Below are 23,617 nucleotides of genomic sequence, written 5' to 3' on the forward strand. Positions count from 1 at the left end.
CCACCATAACCACCACCACTATCATCACCACCACCACAACCACCACCACAACCACCACCATAACCACCACCACCACCATAACCACAACCACTATCACAACCACCACCGTAACCACCACCACCATAACCACCACAAGCACCATAACCACCACAAGCACCATAACTACCACCATAACCACCACTACTATCATCACCACCACCACTACAACCACCACCGCAACCACCACCACCACTACCATAACCACCACAACCACCACCATAACCACCACTATCAACATCACTACCACCACTATAACCACCACCACTATCAACATCACCACCACTATCAACATCACTACCACCACTATAACCACCACCACTATAACCACCACCACTATCAACATCACCACCACTATCAACATCACCACCACCATAGCCACCATAACCACCACCACCATTACCACCACCATAGCCACCACCACAACCACTATCACCACCACCATAACCACCACCACTATCATCACCACCACCACCACAACCACCACCACAACCACCACCATAACCACCACCATAACCACGACAACCACCACTATCAACATCATCACCACAACCACCATAACCACCACCACTGTCACCACCACCACTAGAACCACCACCCACCACCACGATTCTTCTCCTGCTTTGATGGCAGCAGCAGCGACGATGTCCAGGAGCTCCATGCCAATCTCTACGTATCTCTGTGTAACTCTATGAGTCTCTATGTAACTCTATGAGTCTCTATGAGTCTCTATGTAACTCCATGAGTCTCTATGTAACTCTGTGTCTCTATGAATCTCTGTGTAACTCTATGAATATCTGTGTAACTGTACGGGTCTCTATGTAACTCTATGTATCTCTGTGTAACTCTACGGGTCTCTATGTAACTCTACGTGTCTCTGTGTAAGTCTATGGGTCTCTATGAATCTCTATGTAACTCTACGGGTCTCTGTGCATGGTTGCCAATGCAAGACGCCTGCCACCAGCTGCCTCCTCTCCCGCGACGTTGTCAGCCGTGATCTCTCCGCTGCTGGATGAAGGCCTCCTCTACCCCCCACCATCGCAGCCCCCCCCCCAACTCCCTAAACCATCGCCGCGTCTCAGCAGTCCGTCCGTAGCGCTTTGTGCGAACGACGCTTCGCTGGGGATTGCATCCAGCATCATCGGATGTCGGAAATCTCTCCCTACAATTTAAATCCCTCTTTCAATCATTCTTTCAATCCCCCTTCAGTCCCTCTTTAAATCATTCTCTCTTTCAATCATTCTCTCTTTCAATCCCTCTTTCAAACCATCCCTCTTTCAATCCCTCTTTCAATCCGTTCCATTTTAAATCCCTCTTTCAATAATTCTCTCTTTAAATTCCTCTTTAAATTCCTCTTTCAATCCCTCTTTCAATCCCCCTTTTAATCATTCTCTCTTTCAATCCCTCTTTCAATCCCTCTTTCAATCCATCCCTCTTTCAATCCCTCTTTCATTCTCTCTTTCAATCCTTCTTTCAATCCCTCTCATTCTCTTTCAATCCCTCTTTCAATCCGTTCCATTTTCAATCCCTCCTTCACATCCCTCACCTTTAAATCCTTATATCCCTCCACCACCACTCCACTAACCACCCCAGTAACCCCCCCCACCCCCCCCCCACTGCCCCCCCACTCCCCCCCCCCCACTCCCCCCCCCCCCCCGGCCCCCCAACTAACCCCCACGGTAATGATCGTTCGACAGTGTAATGGCTTTTCCATCAGCCGCGGGAAAACGGCTCTCGGCTGTGGCCGTGGCAGTGTCGGAGGGCGTTAGGAATGGAGGGGGGGGGGTGGTGGGGGGGGGCATGTGGTGGGGGGGGGGTCCCGAGGGGCCGAGTTAACGGGATGAAGGGACAGGCCCCCCTGGAGACCCCTACAAAGCGGTATTATTCAATTACAGTCCCGCACGTGGCTTTTCGCGCCCATCAGCGGGTAATGAATGGATGTAATTGGAGTACGGGCGTCCGGGGAGATGCCGGGGAAATGCACGGGAGTTGTCGGGGGTGTGTGTGGAGCAGGGGGGGGGGGGGGTCTGGACTTCGTTTTTTCCTCCGACTTATCGCTACGCGATGATATAATCAGAGGATCAGATGGGCGTCGTGGTCAGCGCCCTCGCCGCCGGTGAGATCTTCGCCCGGTGCCGACGGGGCCACGCCGGCTCTCAAGAGAATCGGCGCCATCGCGACCCCGCGTGGCCTCGGTAGACTGTTGGGGCCTCGGCGCTGTGGCACATCGTGGTGGGGTGGGGGGTGGCGGCCACCACGCACGGCCGCCACCGCACCGCACCGGGTGCTCGTTTGATGCCCACGAGGCCACCTAGGGGAGGCCCAGGACCGGTTGGGATGAAATCGTCGCCGCTGTTGGCCGCGAGCGTGAATGGAACCCACGTGGCCGGGTTCTTGCGGCAGCGCTGCCGCTCCCCACGATGCCACCTCCACCATTGGTTCTTTACTGCAGCCTTTGCGCCACTTTGGTTCTCATCGTGAAAAAAAAAACATTGTACAATGCTGATGAATACATCGGAGGTTTGATGAAACAAAGTTTGTTGTCACGTGCGTTTCCCGTGCTGAATTTGCCCATGTCTCGAAGCACCCCCAGAGGGTGCGTGTACCCACTGACCCACACCATCACCCACACTATCCCCTACACCATCACCATCACCTACACCATCACCCACACCATCACCCACACCACCGCCCACACCATCACCCACACCACCGCCCACACCATCGCCCACACCCATCACCTACAACATCACCCACACCATCACCCACACCATTATTCGCGACATCGTTGACGTTGTTGATATCGCCACCGCCACTCCGTGTCGCAGCACTTGAAACTAAAAACGTGTCTTTATGTCACCGGGTGTAAGGCGTCACCGCTGAGCTGCGTAGCTCTGTTTCAGAAGCGATCTGCCCATCACAAATGACAGCTCAACGAAGTGGCTTATCGTCGTCATCATCACGTGGACATTTCGAGCAGCCACCTACTCCTAAACGCGTGGTGATGTTGTTTCGAAATGGAGAGAGAAAAACCGGAGGACCCGGAGAAAAATTAACGCGACCGCGGGGAGAGACACAAACTCCAAATATACAGCAGGCGTCGGGGTTGGGATCGAACCCACGACCTCCTGTAGACCAGGCGAGGTAGTCAACATCTCCTAGCCACCGTGATGATGATGATGGTGAGAGAGACACGCAGGCTCCAAATATACAGCAGACGTCAGGGTCGGAATTGAACCCACGACCTCCTGTAGACCAGGCGAGGTAGTCAACATCTCCTAGCCACCGTGATGATGATGATGGTGAGAGAGACACGCAGGCTCCAAATATACAGCAGACGTCAGGGTCGGAATTGAACCCACGACCTCCTGTAGACCAGGCGAGGTAGTCAACATCTCCTAGCCACCGTGATGATGATGATGGTGAGAGAGACACGCAGGCTCCAAATATACAGCAGACGTCAGGGTCGGAATTGAACCCACGACCTCCTGTAGACCAGGCGAGGTAGTCAACATCTCCTAGCCACCGTGATGATGATGATGGTGAGAGAGACACGCAGGCTCCAAATATACAGCAGACGTCAGGGTCGGAATTGAACCCACGACCTCCTGTAGACCAGGCGAGGTAGTCAACATCTCCTAGCCACCGTGATGATGATGATGGTGAGAGAGACACGCAGGCTCCAAATATACAGCAGACGTCAGGGTCGGAATTGAACCCACGACCTCCTGTAGACCAGGCGAGGTAGTCAACATCTCCTAGCCACCGTGATGATGATGATGGTGAGAGAGACACGCAGGCTCCAAATATACAGCAGACGTCAGGGTCGGAATTGAACCCACGACCTCCTGTAGACCAGGCGAGGTAGTCAACATCTCCTAGCCACCGTGATGATGATGATGATGGTGAGAGAGACACGCAGGCTCCAAATATACAGCAGACGTCAGGGTCGGAATTGAACCCACGACCTCCTGTAGACCAGGCGAGGTAGTCAACATCTCCTAGCCACCGTGATGATGATGATGGTGAGAGAGACACGCAGGCTCCAAATATACAGCAGACGTCAGGGTCGGAATTGAACCCACGACCTCCTGTAGACCAGGCGAGGTAGTCAACATCTCCTAGCCACCGTGATGATGATGATGGTGAGAGAGACACGCAGGCTCCAAATATACAGCAGACGTCAGGGTCGGAATTGAACCCACGACCTCCTGTAGACCAGGCGAGGTAGTCAACATCTCACCACCGCAGTGCCCCCAACTGCTTGTGAATGTCTATACGGGGGGTCTTTGTGTCATTCTATCTGTCTGACGACGCCTGCCTGTCTGTCTGTGTTGCCTACTCTGTCCCATTCTGTCTGTCTCAATCTGTCCGTCTGTCTCTGCCCGCACACGTGGCTGACTGCCTTTGCCGCTCTGCCAAATTAATACGTGAAGATTGTAATACAATAGCCAGTCAACCTTGTACATAACGTTCATTAACTTCACGAGTAACTTTTTACGTAATTAATATCCTTAATTTATCTCGTGTGTGTGTGTGTGTGTGCGGGGAGCGGTGGTGTAGCGGTTAGCACTACGCTGCGCTACGAAGCCGGAGACCCGAGTTCGATTCCCGCTCACGGTCAACACCAGTGACGATTATCTGAACCGGGCCTCCCCTAGGTTGACTCAGCGTCAAACGAGTAGCTGGTGCGGTGTGTATTAAACGTCGCCACTGGGGAGACAAAGGCGGCCGGGCGTGGTGCTGGCCACCCACCCCCTCGTGTGCCGTGCCGGCCTTAATAGGCGCCGCTCGCTAACAGCACTTGCCTCAACAGTCTGTGAAGGCTACACGGGGGATCTTTGTCTTTGGGGGTGTGTGAGTGCACGTGACCAAACCTGTGTCTCTGTAAGACGATGGGAGCGATGCGACAGGAGAGAGACGGAAGATGTGTGTTGGGGAGATGGAAAATAGAGAAATGGAGAGAGAGATGGGATTCATCTTCTTGGTTCTTTCGGTAAAGTCACGTAGAATGGAAATAATAAAATAATAAAATTTCAAAAAAATAAAACATAATAAAATATTTGATTATGTTTTATTTTTATTCTTTTATTATTTCCATTCTACATGACTTTACCGAAAGAACCAAGAAGATGAATCCCTGCAGTCACGAAAGCTTTAAATAGAGATGGGATTGTTTGGGAGGGAGGTGGGAGAGAGATGAGAGGGAGATTTATCAGAAAATGTGATGGTCGCGGAAGAGTTGTGATGGTGGTGGTGGACGACGGGCACGGTGGTGTTGGAGATGCGTGGAAGACGTGGGGGGGGGGGGGGGTAGTGGAGAGATGTGAGAGGCCCAGTCACCCCCCCCCCAGCCCCCACCCCCCACTAAGTTATCCGCTCATCCTCCCAGAGCACCGCCGTCTCACGGCCTCCAGTAGCCCCCCCCCCACCTCCCCCCCCCCCCACCTCCCCCCCCCACCTCCCCCACCTCCCCACCTCCCCTCCCCCACCTCCCCCACCTCCCCCCACCCCCCTGTCCCCTCGGGCCGGCCAGACAAGAGCGGGGCCCCTGTGTGTGGCGGGGGGCGGGGGGGGGGTCTGCGGGGGGGGGGGGGGGCACGGTAGCAGTGGAGTGGTGACCCCTGGGGCTTGCGGTGTTAACTCGCTACGCACAGGCCGCCCTCTGTGCGCGGCTCTTAGTCGGCTAGCCCTAGGCGGCTGTGTGTGTGTCTGTGTGTGTGTGTCTGTGCGTGTGTCTGCGTATGTGTGTCAGTGTGTTGTCTGTTCGGTGTGAGCGTGAGAAAGTCTGTTAGGTGTGTATGTGCGTGTCTGTGTGTGTCCGTGTGTTGTCTGTGTGTGTGTGTCTGTGTGTGTGTGTGTGTGTCTGTGTGTGTCTGCGTGTGTCAGTGTGTTGTCTGTTCGGTGTGAGCGTGAGAACGTATTATAGATGTGTCTGCGTGTGTCTGTCTGCGTCGGTGTGTGTGTCTGTGTGTGTGTGTCTGTGTGTGTTGTGTGTTCAGTGTGAGCGTGAGACAGTATTATACATGTGTCTGCGTGAGTCTGTCTGTGTGTATGTGTCTGTGTGTGTGTGTCTGTGTGTGTCTGTCTGCATGTGTGTCTGTGTGTGTTGTCTGTTCGGTGTGAGCGTGAGAGAGTGTGTTAGGTGTGTGTATGTGCGTGTCTGTGTGGCGACTTTTTAAACTTTTTCTTAAAACCTGTTATTTTATTTGACCGGGAAAGGCCACTGGGCTGTGTAGTTCTTTTTCATTGACGACCTGGCCACAAATGACGGCTCAACGAAGCGGCTTATCATCACGTAGACATTTATAGCAGCCAAATACTCTAAAAGCACGTTTCTAAATGTGGAGGGAAAACCCGGAGGACCTGGACAAAAATCCACGCGACCACGGGGAGAGAGAGAGACGCAAACTCCAAATATACAGAAGCAGGCGTCAGGATGGGGATCGAACCCACGACCTCCTGCATACCAGGCGAGGTAGTTAACATCTCCTAGCCATCGTGATGATGATGAGAGACACGCAAACTCCAAATATTCAGCAGGCGTCAGGGTCGGGATCGAACCCACGAACTCCTGCATACCGGGCGAGGTAGTTAACATCTCCTAGCCACCGTGATGATGATGAGAGAGAGACACGCAAACTTCAAATATACAGCAGCAGGCGTCAGGATGGGGATCAAACCCACGACCTCCTGCATACCAGGCGAGGTAGTCAACATCTCCTAGCCACCGTGATGATCATGATGAGAGACACGCAAACTCCAAATATACAGCAGCAGCAGGCGTCAGGATGGGGATCGAACCCACGACCTCCTGCGTACCAGGCGAGGTAGTTAACATCTCCTAGCCGCCTTGGCGTGGTTGTGGAGTTGACAACGCACAGCAGCGTGAGTCCGCGGCGAGCTTCGAAAGCTCCGCTTCGTAAAATCGCCCGAGTCGCCCGATCAAACGTTTGCGTGGAGAGAGTTAAACAAAGAAAAAAAAAGATGTAATTACGGAGGAACGCCCGTTCCTACCGTCGTTAAAACCCCACTTTGATCCGAGGCGCGTTTAAGAGGCCATCTCACTCATTATGGCCGCAATTAAGCGGTGGTGGTGGCGATCGTCAAAACGCGCGCTCACAAAGCTCTCCGGTCGACGTCTAACCGCACCGTGCGTAGCCGGCCGCGCCAATCGGAGGAGGTGTGCCCGGGAAGGACGGCGGACTGGACGCACAAAAAGCCGTTGCGGGGTTTTCAATCGAGACGATCATTCAAAAGTGCGACAGCTCCCACGTGGCAGTTCCTCATATCGGAAGGAACAGCGCGTTCCAGACGGCCGCGGGAGCGCTTCTGAAAGCGCCGCGCGATGCTGCGACCTCCGCCGTCAAAAACCGCCGCTGCCGCTGCTGCTGCTGCTGCCGCTGCTGCTGCTGCTGCCGCTGCTGCTGCTGCTGCCACTACTGCTGCCACTGCCACTACTGCTGCCGCTGCCGCTGCTGCGAGGATGAGCGGGGGAGTTTGCGTGACGATGGTTTATGGACCTTGACGAGATCAGCGAGGTGTTGGGGCTCATTTGTGGCGAGCACTTTGGGGCTCCACGGTGGCTAGGAGATGTTAACTACCTCGCCAAGTATTCAGGAGGTCGTGGCTTCGATCCCGACTCTATCTATATATCATGGGACCTCCTTTGCCAGCACCAAAACGTGATGATAGGTTTTTCCCCTTTTGTCTGGCAACAAAACAGCTGTGTTAAGATGTTAAAACATCAAACTGAAGCCTTTTACAAGGAATCATGTCTCTATTAATCACCTTAAAAAGAAAGTTGTCTCTGGTGTGGACCAATCAGTTTCAAGGACAATGCATATATTGTCAGAGGATGTTTTTTGTTTGCATTTTGACCACAAGCATTGTGGTTAATGCAGACATGATTCCTCGTAAAAAGTTTCAGTTTGATGTTTTAACATCTTAACACAGCTGTTTTGTTTATACACTCTGGTTCTTACGTAGGTGAAAAAAATAAAATACAAAATTACAATAAGAATAAAAAATAAAATAAAAATAACAAAATGACTGTGTTCATAATAAAGTTTTTGGGTTAGATCGCGTTATTTATAAATGTTTCGTAACCCTCCACCACCTGACACGGCCAATCAGCAAAAAAGTGTCACGTTGACAAAAGACAAATAATAAAATAATAAAAATAAAACAATAAAATATTTTATAATGTTTTATTTTTATTATTTTATTACTTCCCTTCTACGTGACTTTACCGAAAAAACCAAGAAGATGAATCCCTGCAGTCACGAAAGCTTTAAATCGAAAAGAGTGCCACCTTGTGAAAGGTGCCACTCGCTGGCTCGCCCTTCCTCACTGGCAGTTGCCACCCGTCCAGGTTTGCTCCAGGACGGGCCCCCCTCTTGATGCGCGCGCAACAATCGGCGACGCGGGGGGGGGGGGTCGTGCGATGGCGCCTTACAACGAACATTGAGTTGGTGGTCTGGGCAAGGCCGGCGGAATTTCGCGTGGGCCTCCGGCGTGCACCCAGCCTGGCGCAACCGCTCGTGACGACTTCGCCACCATCAGTTGACGTCATTATTGATGTTGTGTGAGTGTGTCTTGAGTATTTGCGTTTCTTTGTGCCTGCGCGCGTGCGCGTGGGGAGCGGTGGTGCAGCGGTTAGCGCTGCGCTACGAACCCGGCGACCCGAGTTTGATTCCCGCTCACGGCCACCAACACCGGTGACGATTATCTGAACCGGTCCTGGGCCTCCCCTAGGTCGAGTCAGCCTCAAACGAGTACCCGGTGTGGTGTGTAAACATCGCAAACTGGGGAGACAAAGGCGGCCAGGCGTGGTGCTGACCACCCACCCCCTCGTGTGCCACAGTGCCGGCCTTCATAGGCGCCACTCGCTAACAGCACTTGCCCCAACAGTCTGTGAAGGCTACACGGGGGGTCATTGTCTTTGGGAGTGTGTGAGTGCACGTGCCCAAACCTGTGTCTCTGTAAGACGATCTTCCGTGCCGGCCCCCATAGCTGCTGCTCGCTGAGAAGCACTTGCCCCAACAGTCTGTGAAGGCTACACGGGGGATCTTTATCTTTGTGTGTGTGTGTCCGTGTGCGCGCGCGTTTGTTTTTACCGGCTCACGTTTAACGGGCGGCACTTAACCTCTCGACGAGATGATGTCATGGCACCGGGGGGTGGGGGGGGGGTCACCGGGGCGTCGTTTCGGCTCCTGAGAGTCAAGGACCGTGGAGGTACGCGCCTGCTGACGGAGCCTGCGCGTGTGCGCGCCTCCCGCGCGTGGCAACACCGAGGCGGCATCACTCAGCGCGCGCACACGCGCTCGATAGCCGTAGCTCACCGCACGTGCTTGTGTGTGTGTGTGTGAGTCTATGGGTGTGTGTGTGTGAGTCTATGGGTGTGTGTGTGAGTCTATAGGTGTGTGTGTGAGTCTATGGGTGTGTGTGTGTGAGTCTATAGGTGTGTGTGTGAGTCTATAGGTGTGTGTGTGTGAGTCTATGGGTGTGTGTGTGTAAGAGTTTATGGGTGTGTGTGTGAGAGTTTATGGGTGTGTGTGTGTGTGAGTCTATAGGTGTGTGTGTGTGTGAGTCTATAGGTGTGTGTGTGAGTCTATAGGTACGTGTGTGTGAGTCTATAGGTACGTGTGTGTGTCTATAGGTACGTGTGTGTGTGAGTCTATAGGTGTGTGTGTGTGAGTTTATAGGTGTGTGTGTGCCTATAGGTGTGTGTGAGTCTATAGGTGCGTGTGTGTCTATAGGTGTGTGTGTGAGTCTATGGGTGTGTGTGTGAGTCTATGGGTGTGTGTGTGTGAGTCTATGGGTGTGTGTGTGTGAGTCTATAGGTGTGTGTGTGAGTCTATAGGTACGTGTGTGTGAGTCTATAGGTACGTGTGTGTATGAGTGTTTGGGTACGTGTGACGTCACCGCCCCCGTGGGGAGTGGTGGTGCAGCGCTCAGCGCTTTGAACCCGGCAAACCAGAGTTCGATTCCCGCTCATGGACAACACCGGTGACGATTATCTGAACCGCACCTGGGCCTCCCCTAGGTCGACTCAGCCGCAAATGAGTACCTGGTGCGGTGTGTAAACATCGCCACTGGGGAGACAAAGGCGGCCGGGCGTGTTGCAGGCCACCCACCCCCTCGTGTGCCGTTCCGGCTTTCATAGTTGCTGCTCGCTAACAGCACTTGCCCCTCCAGCCCTGCTAGAGGCTACCTGGGGTAGCTTTGTCTGTGTGTGGTGTGTGTAGTACATAGATACTGCTGCTACTAACAGCACTTGCCCCTGCAGCCCTGCTAGAGGCTAACTGGGGTAGCTTTGTCTGTGTGTGGTGTGTGTAGTACATAGATACTGCTGCTACTAACAGCACTTGCCCCTGCAGCCCTGCTAGAGGCTAACTGGGGTAGCTTTGTCTGTGTGTGGTGTGTGTAGTACATAGATACTGCTGCTACTAACAGCACTTGCCCCTGCAGCCCTGCTAGAGGCTAACTGGGGTAGCTTTGTCTGTGTGTGGTGTGTGTAGTACATAGATACTGCTGCTACTAACAGCACTTGCCCCTGCAGCTCTGCTAGAGGCTACCTGGGGTAGCTCTGTCTGTGTGTGGTGTGTGTAGTACATAGATACTGCTGCTGCTAACAGCACTTGCCCCTCCAGCTCTGCTAGAGGCTACCTGGGGTAGCTCTGTCTGTGTGTGGTGTGTGTAGTACATAGATACTGCTGCTACTAACAGCACTTGCCCCTGCAGCCCTGCTAGAGGCTACCTGGGGTAGCTCTGTCTGTGTGTGGTGTGTGTAGTACATAGATACTGCTGCTGCTAACAGCACTTGCCCCTCCAGCCTGCAACAAGTTGCTGAGCTGGAGTGTTCGATGGCTACTGACGTCTGAACAACTTCAAGTTCAGCATCATCATCATTATCAGTAGCAGCAGCAGCATTGTCAGCATCAGGAGTAGCATCATCGTCAGCATCAGGAGTAGTATCATCATCATCATCAGCAGCAGCATCATCATCATCGTCAGCATCAGGAGTAGCATCATCATCAGCAGCATCATCAACATCGTCAGCATCATCGTCAGCATCAGGAGTAGCATCATCATCATCAGCAGCATCATCAGCATCGTCAGCATCATCGTCAGCATCAGGAGTAGCATCATCAGCAGCAGCATCATCAGCATCATCAGCATCATCGTCAGCATCAGGAGTAGCATCATCATCAGCAGCATCATCAGCATCATCGTCAGCATCAGGAGTAGCATCATCATCAGCAGCATCATCGTCAGCATCGTCAGCATCAGGAGTAGCATCATCATCAGCAGCATCATCGTCAGCATCGTCAGCATCAGGAGTAGCATCATCATCAAATGGCATCAGCAGCAGCAGCAGCAGCAATGAAAACTGCTCGGCTCAAGCCGCCTGCGTTCAAATTTCGGGAGCGAAAGTCACGCGTCTCACATTCATTGGCAAGAGAATCCGTCGGCCGAGTCGTTAATTGCATTCGTGCCAATTAGCGAGAGGCGGCCCTCGCGAGCCGGAGCGCCGCCACTGATCGTCATCTCTGTCTCTCTCTCCCAATTCTCTCTCTCCCCTCTCTCTTTTTTTACGATCAGTGGAAACAAGAAGATGCTCGGTGTATTCGGCACTTTGCTTCGTTCATCATTTCGTAATTTTTTTTATTACAAATTTTTAACTTTTCTTTATGTAAAACCGGCACCTCTCGCTCACTCTCTCGCTCACTCTCTCGCTCCCCCCTCTCTCCCCTCTCTCCCCCCTCTCTCCCCTCTCTCCCCCCTCTCTCCCCTCTCTCCCCCCTCTCTCCCCTCTCTCCCCCCTCTCTCCCCTCTCTCCCCCCTCTCTCCCCTCTCTCCCCCCTCTCTCCCCTCTCTCCCCCCTCTCTCCCCTCTCTCCCCCCTCTCTCCCCTCTCTCCCCCCTCTCTCCCCTCTCTCCCCCCTCTCTCGATGCCGCTGCGTCCTGGCATCCGATGATCGCTGCGTTCTATTTGCGCGACCTCCGCAAGTTGATCCCAAAATTAACAAACAAAAAAACCGGGTCGCTCTCCCCCCCCCCCCATCTCCGTCTCCCTGTCCCCTGTCTCTTTTTTTATTTTACGGTCAGAGGAAACAAGAAGACGCTCGGTGTAGTCGGCACTTTGCTTCGTTCATCATTTCGTTATTTTGTTTGTTTTTCATTGCTTTGCTTTATGTGCCCCCCCCCTTTTTTTAAAAGAAAATTTTCACGAAAGATGTCACGCTCTGCTCTCCTTCTCCTCCTTACCCCTTCCCCCTCTCTCTCTACCCCCCCTCTCTACCCCCTCTCTCTCTCTACCCCCCTTTCTCTACCCCCTCTCTCTACCCCCTCTCTCTACCCCCTTTCTCTACCCCCTCTCTCTACCCCCTCTCTCTCCCTCTACCCCCCCTCTCTACCCCCTCTCTCTAACCCCCTCTCTCTCTCTACCCCCTCTCTCTACCCCCTCTCTCTACCCCCTCTCTCTCTCTCTACCCCCTTTCTCTACCCCCTCTCTCTACCCCCTCTCTCTCCCTCTACCCCCCCTCTCTACTCCCTCTCTCTACCCCCTCTCTCTCTACCCCCTCTCTCTACCCCCTCTCTCTACCCCCTCTCTCTCTCTGTACCCCCTTTCTCTACCCCCTCTCTCTACCCCCTCTCTCTCCCTCTACCCCCTTTCTCTACCCCCTCTCTCTACCCCCTCTCTCTCTCTACCCCCTTTCTCTACCCCTCTCTCTACCCCCCCTCTCTACCCCCTCTCTCTCTCTCTACCCCCTCTCTCTACCCCCTCTCTCTCTCTACCCCCTCTCTCTACCCCCTCTCTCTCCCTCTACCCCTCTCTCTACCCCCCTCTCTCTCTACCCCCTCTCTCTACCCCCTCTCTCTACCCCCTCTCTCTCTCTGTACCCCCTTTCTCTACCCCCTCTCTCTACCCCCTCTCTCTCCCTCTACCCCCTTTCTCTACCCCCTCTCTCTACCCCCTCTCTCTCTCTACCCCCTTTCTCTACCCCTCTCTCTACCCCCCCTCTCTACCCCCTCTCTCTCTCTCTCTACCCCCTCTCTCTACCCCCTCTCTCTCTCTACCCCCTCTCTCTACCCCCTCTCTCTCCCTCTACCCCTCTCTCTACCCCCCTCTCTCTCTACCCCCTCTCTCCCTACTCCATGTCTATGTTCCCCCTGTTTTCTACGTAGTATTTTGTTCTCTCCCTGTCCCCCCTCTCTCTGTCTGTCTCTGTCCCCGTCTCCCCGTCTCCCGTCCCCCTCCATCCCTCCGCAATGCCCATCGCCCCGCTGTAAATCTTCGCCGTTATGGATGTGGCCCCATTTGAGGCTCATCCATCACCTAATGACTCACTATTTCACTATTTCACTATCTCACTATTTCACTATTTCACTATCTCACTATTTCATTATCTCACTATTTCACTATTTCACTATCTCACTATTTCACTATTTCACTATTTCACTATCTCACTATTTCACTATTTCACTATTTCACTCACGCGGGGAGATGGTGAGAGAGAGAGAGAGTGTGGGGAGATGATGAGAGAGAGAGAGAGTGTGGGAGTGTGGGGAGATGAGAGAGAGAGTGTGGGGAGAGAGAGAGTGTGGGAGTGTGGGGAGATGAGAGAGAGAGTGTGTGGGAGTGTGGGGAGATGAGAGAGAGAGTGTGGGGAGAGAGAGAGTGTGGGGAGATGATGAGAGAGAGAGTGTGGGAGTGTGGGGAGATGAGAGAGAGAGTGTGGGGAGATGATGAGAGAGAGAGAGTGTGTGGGAGTGTGGGGAGATGAGAGAGAGAGTGTGGGGAGAGAGAGAGTGTGGGAGTGTGGGGAGATGAGAGAGAGAGTGTGTGGGAGTGTGGGGAGATGAGAGAGAGAGTGTGGGGAGAGAGAGAGTGTGGGGAGATGATGAGAGAGAGAGAGAGAGTGTGGGAGTGTGGGGAGATGAGAGAGAGAGTGTGGGGAGATGATGAGAGAGAGAGAGTGTGTGGGAGTGTGGGGAGATGAGAGAGAGAGTGTGGGGAGAGAGAGAGTGTGGGAGTGTGGGGAGATGAGAGAGAGAGAGTGTGTGGGAGTGTGGGGAGATGAGAGAGAGAGTGTGGGGAGTGTGGAACGGGCGGTGGGAGAAGGAGAGGAAGGAGGAGACGGAGACGGAGGAAGGGGAAGATGAGGTAGGAGTGCATTGGTGGGAGATGAGAGAGATGGGAAGGAGACGAAGGAGATGGGAAGGAGTTGTGGGAGATGGGAAGGAGTTGAGGGAGATGGGAAGGAGTTGAGAGAGATGGGAAGGAGTTGTGGGAGATGGGAAGGAGTTGAGGGAGATGGGAAGGAGACGAAGGAAATGGGAACGAGAGGGAGGAGGAGGTCTCGGAGCCCGACTGTGACCACCTCACGACTTACGATTGTTAGGCAGGGCCGGGGTGTGATGCGTGGTGTGTGTGTAAGTGGGGTATGGAGTGTGAAGTAGTGGTGTGTGTCTCTCTCTGCCTGTCTCTCTGTCTGTCTCTCTGCCTGTGTCTCTGCGTGTCTCTCTGTCTGTCTCTGCCTGTGTCTCTGCCTGTCTCTCTGCGTGTCTCTCTGCCCGTGTCTCTCTGCCTGTCTCTCTGCCTGTCTCTCTGCCTGTCTCTCTGCCTGTCTCTCTGCGTATCTCTCTGCCCGTGTCTCTCTGCCTGTGTCTCTGCCTGTCTCTCTGCCTGTCTCTCTGCCTGTGTCTCTGCCTGTCTCTCTGCCTGTCTCTCTGCCTGTGTCTCTGCCTGTCTCTCTGCCTGTCTCTCTGCCCGTGTCTCTCTGCCTGTCTCTCTGCCCGTGTCTCTCTGCCTGTCTCTCTGCCTGTCTCTCTGCCTGTGTCTCTGTCTGTGTCTCTCTGCCTGTGTCTCTCTGCTTGTGTCTCTCTGCCTGTCTCTCTGCCTGTCTCTCTGCCTGTGTCTCTCTGCCTGTCTCTCTGTCTGTGTCTCTGCCTGTGTCTCTCTGCCTGTGTTTCTCTGCCTGTGTCTCTGTCTCTCTGCCTGTGTCTCTCTGCCTGTGTCCCAGCCGTCTGTAATCGCGCGGCACCGCCGCGCCGTTTCCGCTCCTAAATCTGCGCGGCCCATCAATCGCTGTCGTAACTCGCGTCGCGCTGACATTATGAAGGCAGTTTAGGATTTAAACCGTGCGAGTTGGGGGGGGGGCACTGTGAAGTTGGGGGGGAAGGGGGGGGGCGTGGAGAGTCAATTACGAGCGTGATTTGCACGTATGTCAGGTGTGTGCGTGTGTGTCTTTGCGTGTGCGTGTGCGTGCGCGTGTGCGTGAGTGTGTGCGTGAGTGTGTGCGTGTGCGTGCGCGTGTGCGTGAGTGTGTGTGTGCGCGTGTGCGTGAGTGTGTGCGTGTGCGTGCGCGTGTGCGTGAGTGTGTGCGTGTGCGTGCGCGTGTGCGTGAGTGTGTGCGTGCGCGTGTGCGTGAGTGTGCGCGTGTGCGTGAGTGTGTGCGTGTGCGTGCGCGTGTGCGTGAGTGTGTGCGTGAGTGTGTGCGTGAGTGTGTGCGTGAGTGTGTGCGTGAGTGTGCGCGTGCGCCTGTGTGCGTGAGTGTGGTGCGTGAGTGTGTGCGTGAGTGTGTGCGTGAGTGTGTGCGTGCGCGTGTGCGTGAGTGTGTGCGTGCGCGTGTGCGTGAGTGTGTGCGTGAGTGTGTGCGTGAGTGTGTGCGTGAGTGTGTGCGTGAGTGTGTGCGCGTGTGCGTGAGTGTGTGCGTGAGTGTGTGCGTGTGAGTGGGGAGCGGTGGCGCAGCGGTTAGCGCGCCGCGCTACGAACTCGGCTGCCCGCGTTCGTCTCCCGCTCACGGACAACGTCGTTGGCGATTATCTAACCCGGTGCCGGGCTTCCCCTAGGTCGACTCGGCCTCAAACTTGGGGGGGGGGGAGGCATGGTCACGCTCGCCCTCGTGCGCCGTGCCGGCTTGCGTAGGCGCTATAGCAGCACTTGCCCCGCAGGTCTGTTGAAGGCTACACGGGGGATCTTTGTCTTTGTGTGAACGTGTGGGAGTGGTGGCGCAGTGGCGAGCGTTCCGTGTCCCGCTCGCGGCTAGCATCAGTGGCGAGTCGTGCTTCCTGCGGCTGCTGCGGTGTCTGACCTCCCCTAGGTCGACTGAGCCTGAAATGAGTACCTGGTTGGGTGTTGTAGGCACCAATGCTGTAAAACTAAACCAGTTGGGGTTTGTTTTGTTTTGTTCCACCAGAGTGGACCTAGGGGAAGTGCTGGAACCTCCACGCTTACGACACCACGACAGGAGACAGGTGAGGGCCACCACTGGGTCGACTCAGCCTAAAATGAGTAATGTGGTGGTGGTGCTGATACGGGTGGTGGTAATGATTTTGTGATATTGTTGGTGGTGATGATGGTGTGGGGAGCGGTGGTGCAGCGGTTAGCGCTACGCTGCGCTACGAACCCGGCGACCCGGGTTCGATTCCCGCTCACGGCCAACACCGGTGACGATTATCTGAACCGCACCTGGGCCTCCCCTAGGTCGACTCAGCCGCAAATGAGTACCTGGTGCGGTGTGTAGTGAACATCGCCACTAGGGAGACAAAGGCGGTCGGGCGGCCGTGGTGCTGGCCACCCACCCCCTCGTGTTCCGTGCCGGCCTTCGTAGGTGCTCGCTATACAGTCTGTTGGAGCAAAGAAAACGGGGGGGGGGGGGATCGTTTTCTTTCTAAACATGCGTGTGTGTCTGTGCGTGTGTGCGTCTGTGCGTGTGTGTGTGCGTGTGTGTGCGTGCGTGTGTGCGCGTGTGCGTGCGTGTGTGTGCGTGCGCGTGCGTGTGTGCATGGGCGTGCGCGTGTGCGTGTGTCTATAGTCGTGCGTGTGTGTGCGATGGGAGATTGCGACGGGAGATGAGATGCGAGTTTGGGGGGGGGGGGGGGGATGTGGGTGAGCGTGCACACTGTGTGACTGGCGCGCTGCGTGGTGCCAGGTTCCAGGAGAGGCTGGCGCAGCTGATGAGGCCTGGCGAGGACGAACCCTCGCACCTGGACAAAGTGAGCGCACCCTCTCCGGCAGCACGGGAGCTCACAACACAGCATCTCCCTCCCCACAGCACCACACACCACATCTCCCTGCCCACAGCACCACACACAACATCTCCCTCCCCGCAACACCGCACCGCCCCCCGTGGGAGGCGGCAATTCCACGTTGCCGTGACGAGTCGCGGCCGTTCCCGTGCGACGTTGCGCTGGAGGTCGCGCCCAGGGTCGCCGCCGCCGCCGCCGCCGTCGTGTGAGAGAGCTGACGACGCTGGGTGGATTGTCCCCCCCCCCGGCCACCCAGCGGCAGAGCCCTGCCTCCTGCGGCGACTGTCACAGACGCAGTGTGGAGGGGCCGGGGAAAAGTCCACGTGACCACGGGGAGAGGGAGACACGCTAACTCCTGGTCAGCATCGAACCCACGACCTCCTGTAGACCAGGCGAGGTAGTTAACATCTCCTAGCCATCGTGATGATGATGAGAGATGAGAGAGAGAAGGTGCTTCGGCGGATACGTAAAGGACGTCGATCAAAGCGATTGACAGGGTGGCACTTGTGCGGAGGCTACGTGGCTGGAGTGGGCCTTAGCGAACTGGCGGATTGTTGATCCGCGTCTCCCGCTCCCCCGTTGGCAAAGAGCGCAAAGGGGTTCTTGTCGACGGGACTCAGCCGGCAATGTTCCCCAACGTTTCCCAACGTTCCCCCAACGTTCCCCCAACGTTCCTCCAACGTGTGGGTACGGGGGCAGGGGGGGTCAGGGTAAGGTATTAACCCACGGAACCCGCGGAAAATGCAGTCGCGTCTCCGTGTCGCGGGGATGACGAGGGTGAGAGAGTGAGAGAGTGAGAGGGTGAGAGTGTGTGGGGGTGAGTAGAAAGGAACTGCTCTGATGCAAAGACAAAGCTCCCCTGTGTAGCCTCAACAGACTGTTGGGGCAAGGTGCCGTTAGCGAGTAGCGCCGATAACGGCCGGTGGCGGCGACATTCACCGCGCCACCGCGCAACGGGTTACTCATTCGAGGCTGAGTAGACCTAGGGGGAGGTCAGAAACCGTTTCAGGGGCAACAAACGACCGAGGCTCGTGGTCCTAAACAAACTCTTCAACGCGGGGCGCGGGATCGTAAATCGCGGATTGTTCGCCCAACACTTCACTCGCAACCTCTTTGCAGCGGGGGTCTTGTTTTGTTCAGGCCGCCCCCCCCCCCCGTTCCCCCACTCCTTCTCCCTGTTGGAGGTTTAACATCGACGGGCTCCTGCGGGGCCAATGGAGGCCAGCCACGATCGTTGTCGTCCGGTGGGAGTCACGTCCAAGTGGTTTGGCCGCCCTGTTTGCTCCCGCGGAGAGACGCACGGAGAGAGAGAGGGGAGAGGCTGGGAGAGCGAGGGGCAGAGGTCGCAAACGGGTTTTGATTCCTTACCCGTACCCGGCCGCACCAGGGTCGCAAACGGGTACCCGTACCCTACCCGTACCCTACCCGAAATGAGTGACAAACGATTTAAAGCTTTCGTGACTGCAGGGATTCATCTTCTTGGTTCTTTCGGTAAAGTCACGTAGAATTGAAATAATAAAATAATAAAAATAAAACATAATAAAATACTTCTCACGACGTTTCGGCCACAACGCAAGCAGCCGTCCTCAGGTGGAGAACAGGTCTGTCGAGAAGACAGAGACTCTGACAGAGAACCAAGAAGATGAGTGACAAACGGTTACTCACCGGTGACTCACGGCCTACCCGTACCCGTACCCAGCCCCACCAGGGTCGCAAACGGGTACCCGTACCCGGCCAGGTACGGGTAGCCGGGTATCGGGTAGGGTACGGGTATCAGGTACCCGATTGCGACCTCTGGCGAGGGGGTGCACTTTCCCCAGCTTCAAACGCATTCTCTGGCGTGACCAGAGTGGAGGGAGCGACGAGCGGAGCGGGTGACGCGTCCTGGGCCTCCCCTAGGTCGGCTCGGCCTCGACGGCAAAGAGTCTTGAGACGCGTCGGAGAGTCGGAGACCGTCACCCACGCTAGCGCCGGCCAGCCTGGAGACCAGCTTGGCTTGCGGGGTTGTCGCGCGGTCCGGGCAAGACTAAAGTGAAACCCAAATTGCGGTCGTGATGTCGGCGTCGCCACTCCGTGTCGCGGCACTTAAAACTAAAACAAACTTTATATTTTTACCACTTGATCAGCTCGACGAAGGGGCTTAGCCGTCACCAATGCGGACGCTGACGGCAGCCAAATGCTCTAAAACTCGTGATGTTGATTCTAAATGTGGAGGGAGAAACCGGAGGGACCCGGAGAAAAATCCACGAGTCCACGGGGAGAGAGAGAGAGAGACACGCAAACTCCAACTACAGTAAAACCTTGGATTGCGAGCATAATGCCTTCCGTAAACGTGTTTGTAATCCAAAGCACTCGTATATCAAAGCACTCGTATATCAGTTGTGATCACGTGACGCTCGGCAGACAAAGCGTTTACTGTACGTACTACTCGTATTGCAAGACCTCGCTCGTTTATCAAATTAATATTAGCTTAACATTTTTGCTCGTCTTGCAAATCACTCGCAGACCAAGTTACTCGCAATCCAAGGTTTTACTGTATACAGCAGCAGGCGTCAGGGTCGGGATCGAACCCACGACCTCCTGCATACCGGGCGAGGTAGTTAACATCTCCTAGCCACTGTGATGATGATGAGAGAGACACGCAAACTCCAAATATACAGCAGCAGGCGTCAGGGTCGGGATCGAACCCACGACCTCCTGTATACCAGGCGAGGTAGTTAACATCTCCTAGCCACTGTGATGATGATGAGAGAGACACGCAAACTCCAAATATACATCAGCAGGCGTCAGGGTCGGGATCGAACCCACGACCTCCTGCATACCGGGCGAGGTAGTTAACATCTCCTAGCCACCGTGATGATGATGAGAGAGACACGCAAACTCCAAATATACATCAGCAGGCGTCAGGGTCGGGATCGAACCCACGACCTCCTGTATACCAGGCGAGGAAGTTAACATCTCCTAGCCACCGTGATGATGATGAGAGAGACACGCAAACTCCAAATATACATCAGCAGGCGTCAGGGTCGGGATCGAACCCACGACCTCCTGCATACCGGGCGAGGTAGTTAACATCTCCTAGCCACTGTGATGATGATGAGAGAGACACGCAAACTCCAAATATACAGCAGCAGGCGTCAGGGTCGGGATCGAACCCACGACCTCCTGTATACCAGGCGAGGTAGTTAACATCTCCTAGCCACCGTGATGATGATGAGAGAGACACGCAAACTCCAAATATACAGCAGCAGGCGTCAGGGTCGGGATCGAACCCACGACCTCCTGCATACCGGGCGAGGTAGTTAACATCTCCTAGCCACCGCGGCGCCCAGCGATGCGCTCGGAGTTTCTGAGCAGTCTCAAGTGGTCACGTGTGTACGTGCGCTGAACTTCATCCGCACCATTCGTAGCCAAGCGTGCTAATCGGAGGAGGAGGAGGAGGAGACGCGTCTGCTGATGTAGGTTTCCTTGGCAGGGGCCGTTAGCGGACAGGAATTGAGGTCAGAGTTTTAAAGTGTCATAAAGTCAGGGGGGAGTGTGCGTGTGTGCGTGTGTGCGTGTGTGCGTGTGTGCGTGTGTGCATGTGTGCGTGTGTGCGTGTGTGCGTACGCATGGATGTATCAGCGCGCGCGTGTGTGTGGTTGTGAGGAGTGGGGAGTGGTGGTGTAGCGGTTAGCGCACTGCGCTACAAACCTGGCGACCCGGGTTCGATTCCCGCTCACGGCCAACAGCAGTGACGATTATCTGAACCGGTTCTGGGCTTCCCCTAGGTCGACTCGGCCTCAAACGAGTACCTGGTGCAATTGTCTAAACGTCGCCACTAGGGAGACAAAGGCGGTCGGGCGTGGTGTTGGCCACCCACCCCCTCGTGTGCCGTGCCGGCCTTCATAGGTGCTCGCTAACAGCACTTGCCCCAACAGTCTGTTAAGGCTACACGGGGGATCTTTTTTTGTGGCTGTGAGGAGCGGTAGTGCAGCGGTTAGCACGCCGCGCTACGAAACTCGGAAACCCGAGTTCGATTCCCGCTCACGGCCAACATCGGTGACGAATTTCTGAGCCTGTCACGGGCCTCCCCTAGGTCGACTCAGCCTCAAATAGGTCCCCGGTGCGGCGCGTAGTAAACTTCGCCACTGGGGAGACAAAGGCGGCCGGGCGTGGTGCAGGCCGCCCACCCCCTCGTGTGCCGTGCCGGCCTTCATAAGTTCCTGCTCCTCTAGAACGGCACTTGCCCCAGCGGTCTGTTAAAGGCTATACGGGGGATCTTTCTCTTTGTCTTCTCAACGCAGAGTATCGGCACCGTGACCATTGAAGTGTCGGGGACGGTGCCCCAGCGAGGACTCGACTGGTTCCTGCAGGTGAGACGCCACTGGGGCTGGGGCTGGGACTGGGACTGGGGCTGGGACTGGGGCTGGGGCTGGGACTTCTAGTCGGGACCGCCGCTACGAGCACTACCACTACGACTTGCACCGGGGGGGTAGACACACACCACCAGCGCATACACCGTCGGTACACATAGCAACGATACATATAGCAATGACTCAGGTCTCGCATGGTGATGCTTGTGCTGGTGGTGGTGTAAAGTGTGCTGGTGGTGGTGCTGGTGGTAGTGGGGTGAAGTGTGGTGGTGGTGGTGCTGGTGGGGCTGGTGGTGGTGGTGCTGGTGGTGGTGGTGCTGGTGGTGGTGGTGGTGCTAGTGGTGGTGGTGTAAAGTGTGGTGCTGGTGGTGGTAGTGGTGGTAGTGGTGGTAGTGATGGTGGTGGTGGTGGTAGTGCTGGTGGTGGTGGTGTTGGTGGTGGTGCTGGTGGTGGTGGTGGTGCTAGTGGTGGTGGTGTAAAGTGTGGTGCTGGTGGTGGTAGTGGTGGTAGTGATGGTAGTGATGGTGGTGGTGGTAGTGCTGGTGGTGGTGCTGGTGGTGGTGGTGCTGGTGGTGGTGGTGGTGCTAGTGGTGGTGGTGTAAAGTGTGGTGCTGGTGGTGGTAGTGGTGGTAGTGATGGTGGTGGGGGTGGTGGTAGTGCTGGTGGTGGTGCTGGTGGTGGTAGTGCTGGTGGTGGTAGTGGTGGTGGTAGTGCTGGTGGTGGTGGTGGTGTTGGTGGTGGTGGTGGTGTTGGTGGTGGTGCTGGTGTTGGTGGTGGTGCTGCTGGTGTTGGTGGTGGTGGTGGTGGTAGTGCTGGTGGTGGTGCTGGTGGTGTTGGTGGTGGTGCTGGTGTTGGTGGTGGTGCTGCTGGTGTTGGTGGTGGTGGTAGTGCTGCTGGTGTTGGTGGTGGTGGTGCTGCTGGTGTTGGTGGTGGTGGTGGTGCTGGTGTTGGTGGTGGTGGTAGTGCTGCTGGTGTTGGTGGTGGTGGTAGTGCTGCTGGTGTTGGTGGTGGTGGTAGTGCTGCTGGTGTTGGTGGTGGTGGTAGTGCTGGTGGTGGTGGTGGTGTTGCTGGTGGTGGTGCTGGTGGTGGTGTTGGTGGTGGTGCTGGTGGTGCTGGTGCTGGTGGTGGTGGTGCTGGTGGTGGTGGTGTTGGTGGTGGTGCTGGTGGTGGTGGTGGTGATGATGGTGGGGGTGGTGGTGCTGGTGGTGGTGCTGGTGGTGCTGGTGGTGCTGCTGGTGGTGCTGGTGGTGGTGCTGCTGCTGCTGATGGTGGTGGTGCTGGTGGTGGTGCTGGTGGTGCTGGTGGTGGTGCTGGTGGTGCTGGTGGTGGTGCTGCTGCTGCTGATGGTGGTGGTGCTGGTGGTGGTGTTGGTGGTGCTGGTGGTGGTGCTGCTGCTGCTGATGGTGGTGGTGCTGGTGGTGGTGCTGGTGGTGCTGGTGGTGGTGGTGCTGGTGGTGGTTGTGTACAGTCTGGGTGGTCGCGCCTCTCGGCCCGGCAGTGGCGGAGCGAGGGGGTCTCTCCGCCACCGAGCTTCACCCACAGCAGCAGCAGGAGGCCCTTCTGCCAGCGTGGGGTGTCAGCGAGGAATTGCAGGGCCGCGCCTGTATCTCGCGTACAGAGCGGCGGTGCAGCGGTGGCGCTGCGGTTAGCACACTGACCGCCACGCCACGGACCCGCCGAACGCCGGTGACGATTTTCCAAACCGGTTCTGGGCCTTCCCCTAGGTCGACTCGGCCTCAAAGCGGGTACCCGGGGCGGTGTAGTTTGTACGTCGGGGAGACAAAGGCGGCCGGGCGTGCACGGTTCTGGCCCCACCACCCCCCCCCCCATTGCCGGCCTTCGTAGGCGCTGCTACTCGCCGCGAACAGCACTTGCCCCAACAGTCTGCTGAAATCTACCCGGGGGATCTTTGTCTTTGGTGTGCAGAGCCTGCTGTGGGAGAAGAGCGTTCACAATGCAGCTGGGCTGCCCATGGAGGTCCTGCGGATGAAGGTGAGCACTGCACAAGCAATCACGCCGTCGCGTCGTCTTCATCGTCGTCGTCATCGTCGTCGTCGTCATCATTGTCGTCATCGTCGTCGTCATCATCGTCATCGTCGTCGTCATCATCGTCATCATTGTCATCGTCGTTATCATCATCATCATCATCGTCGTCGTCGTCATCATTGTCATCATCCCCATCATCAG

The 23,617-nt window shown here is 55.8% G+C and overlaps 1 protein-coding gene across 1 annotated transcript in view; it reads left to right on the plus strand.

Annotated features, from left to right (window-relative positions):
* LOC144947573 (uncharacterized) overlaps positions 1 to 23,617 on the plus strand; it is a 99,630-nt gene that overhangs the window by 70,297 nt on the left and 5,716 nt on the right. Inside the window, 5 exon segments of the mRNA XM_078876786.1 lie at positions 16,244 to 16,268; positions 16,270 to 16,301; positions 16,979 to 17,042; positions 21,362 to 21,430; positions 23,357 to 23,422. Of these exon segments, the coding sequence (XP_078732912.1) occupies positions 16,244 to 16,268; positions 16,270 to 16,301; positions 16,979 to 17,042; positions 21,362 to 21,430; positions 23,357 to 23,422 (256 nt within the window).

Source organism: Lampetra fluviatilis, chromosome 46, assembly GCF_964198595.1.
Source record: "Lampetra fluviatilis chromosome 46, kcLamFluv1.1, whole genome shotgun sequence".
Lineage (NCBI taxonomy): Eukaryota > Metazoa > Chordata > Hyperoartia > Petromyzontiformes > Petromyzontidae > Lampetra > Lampetra fluviatilis.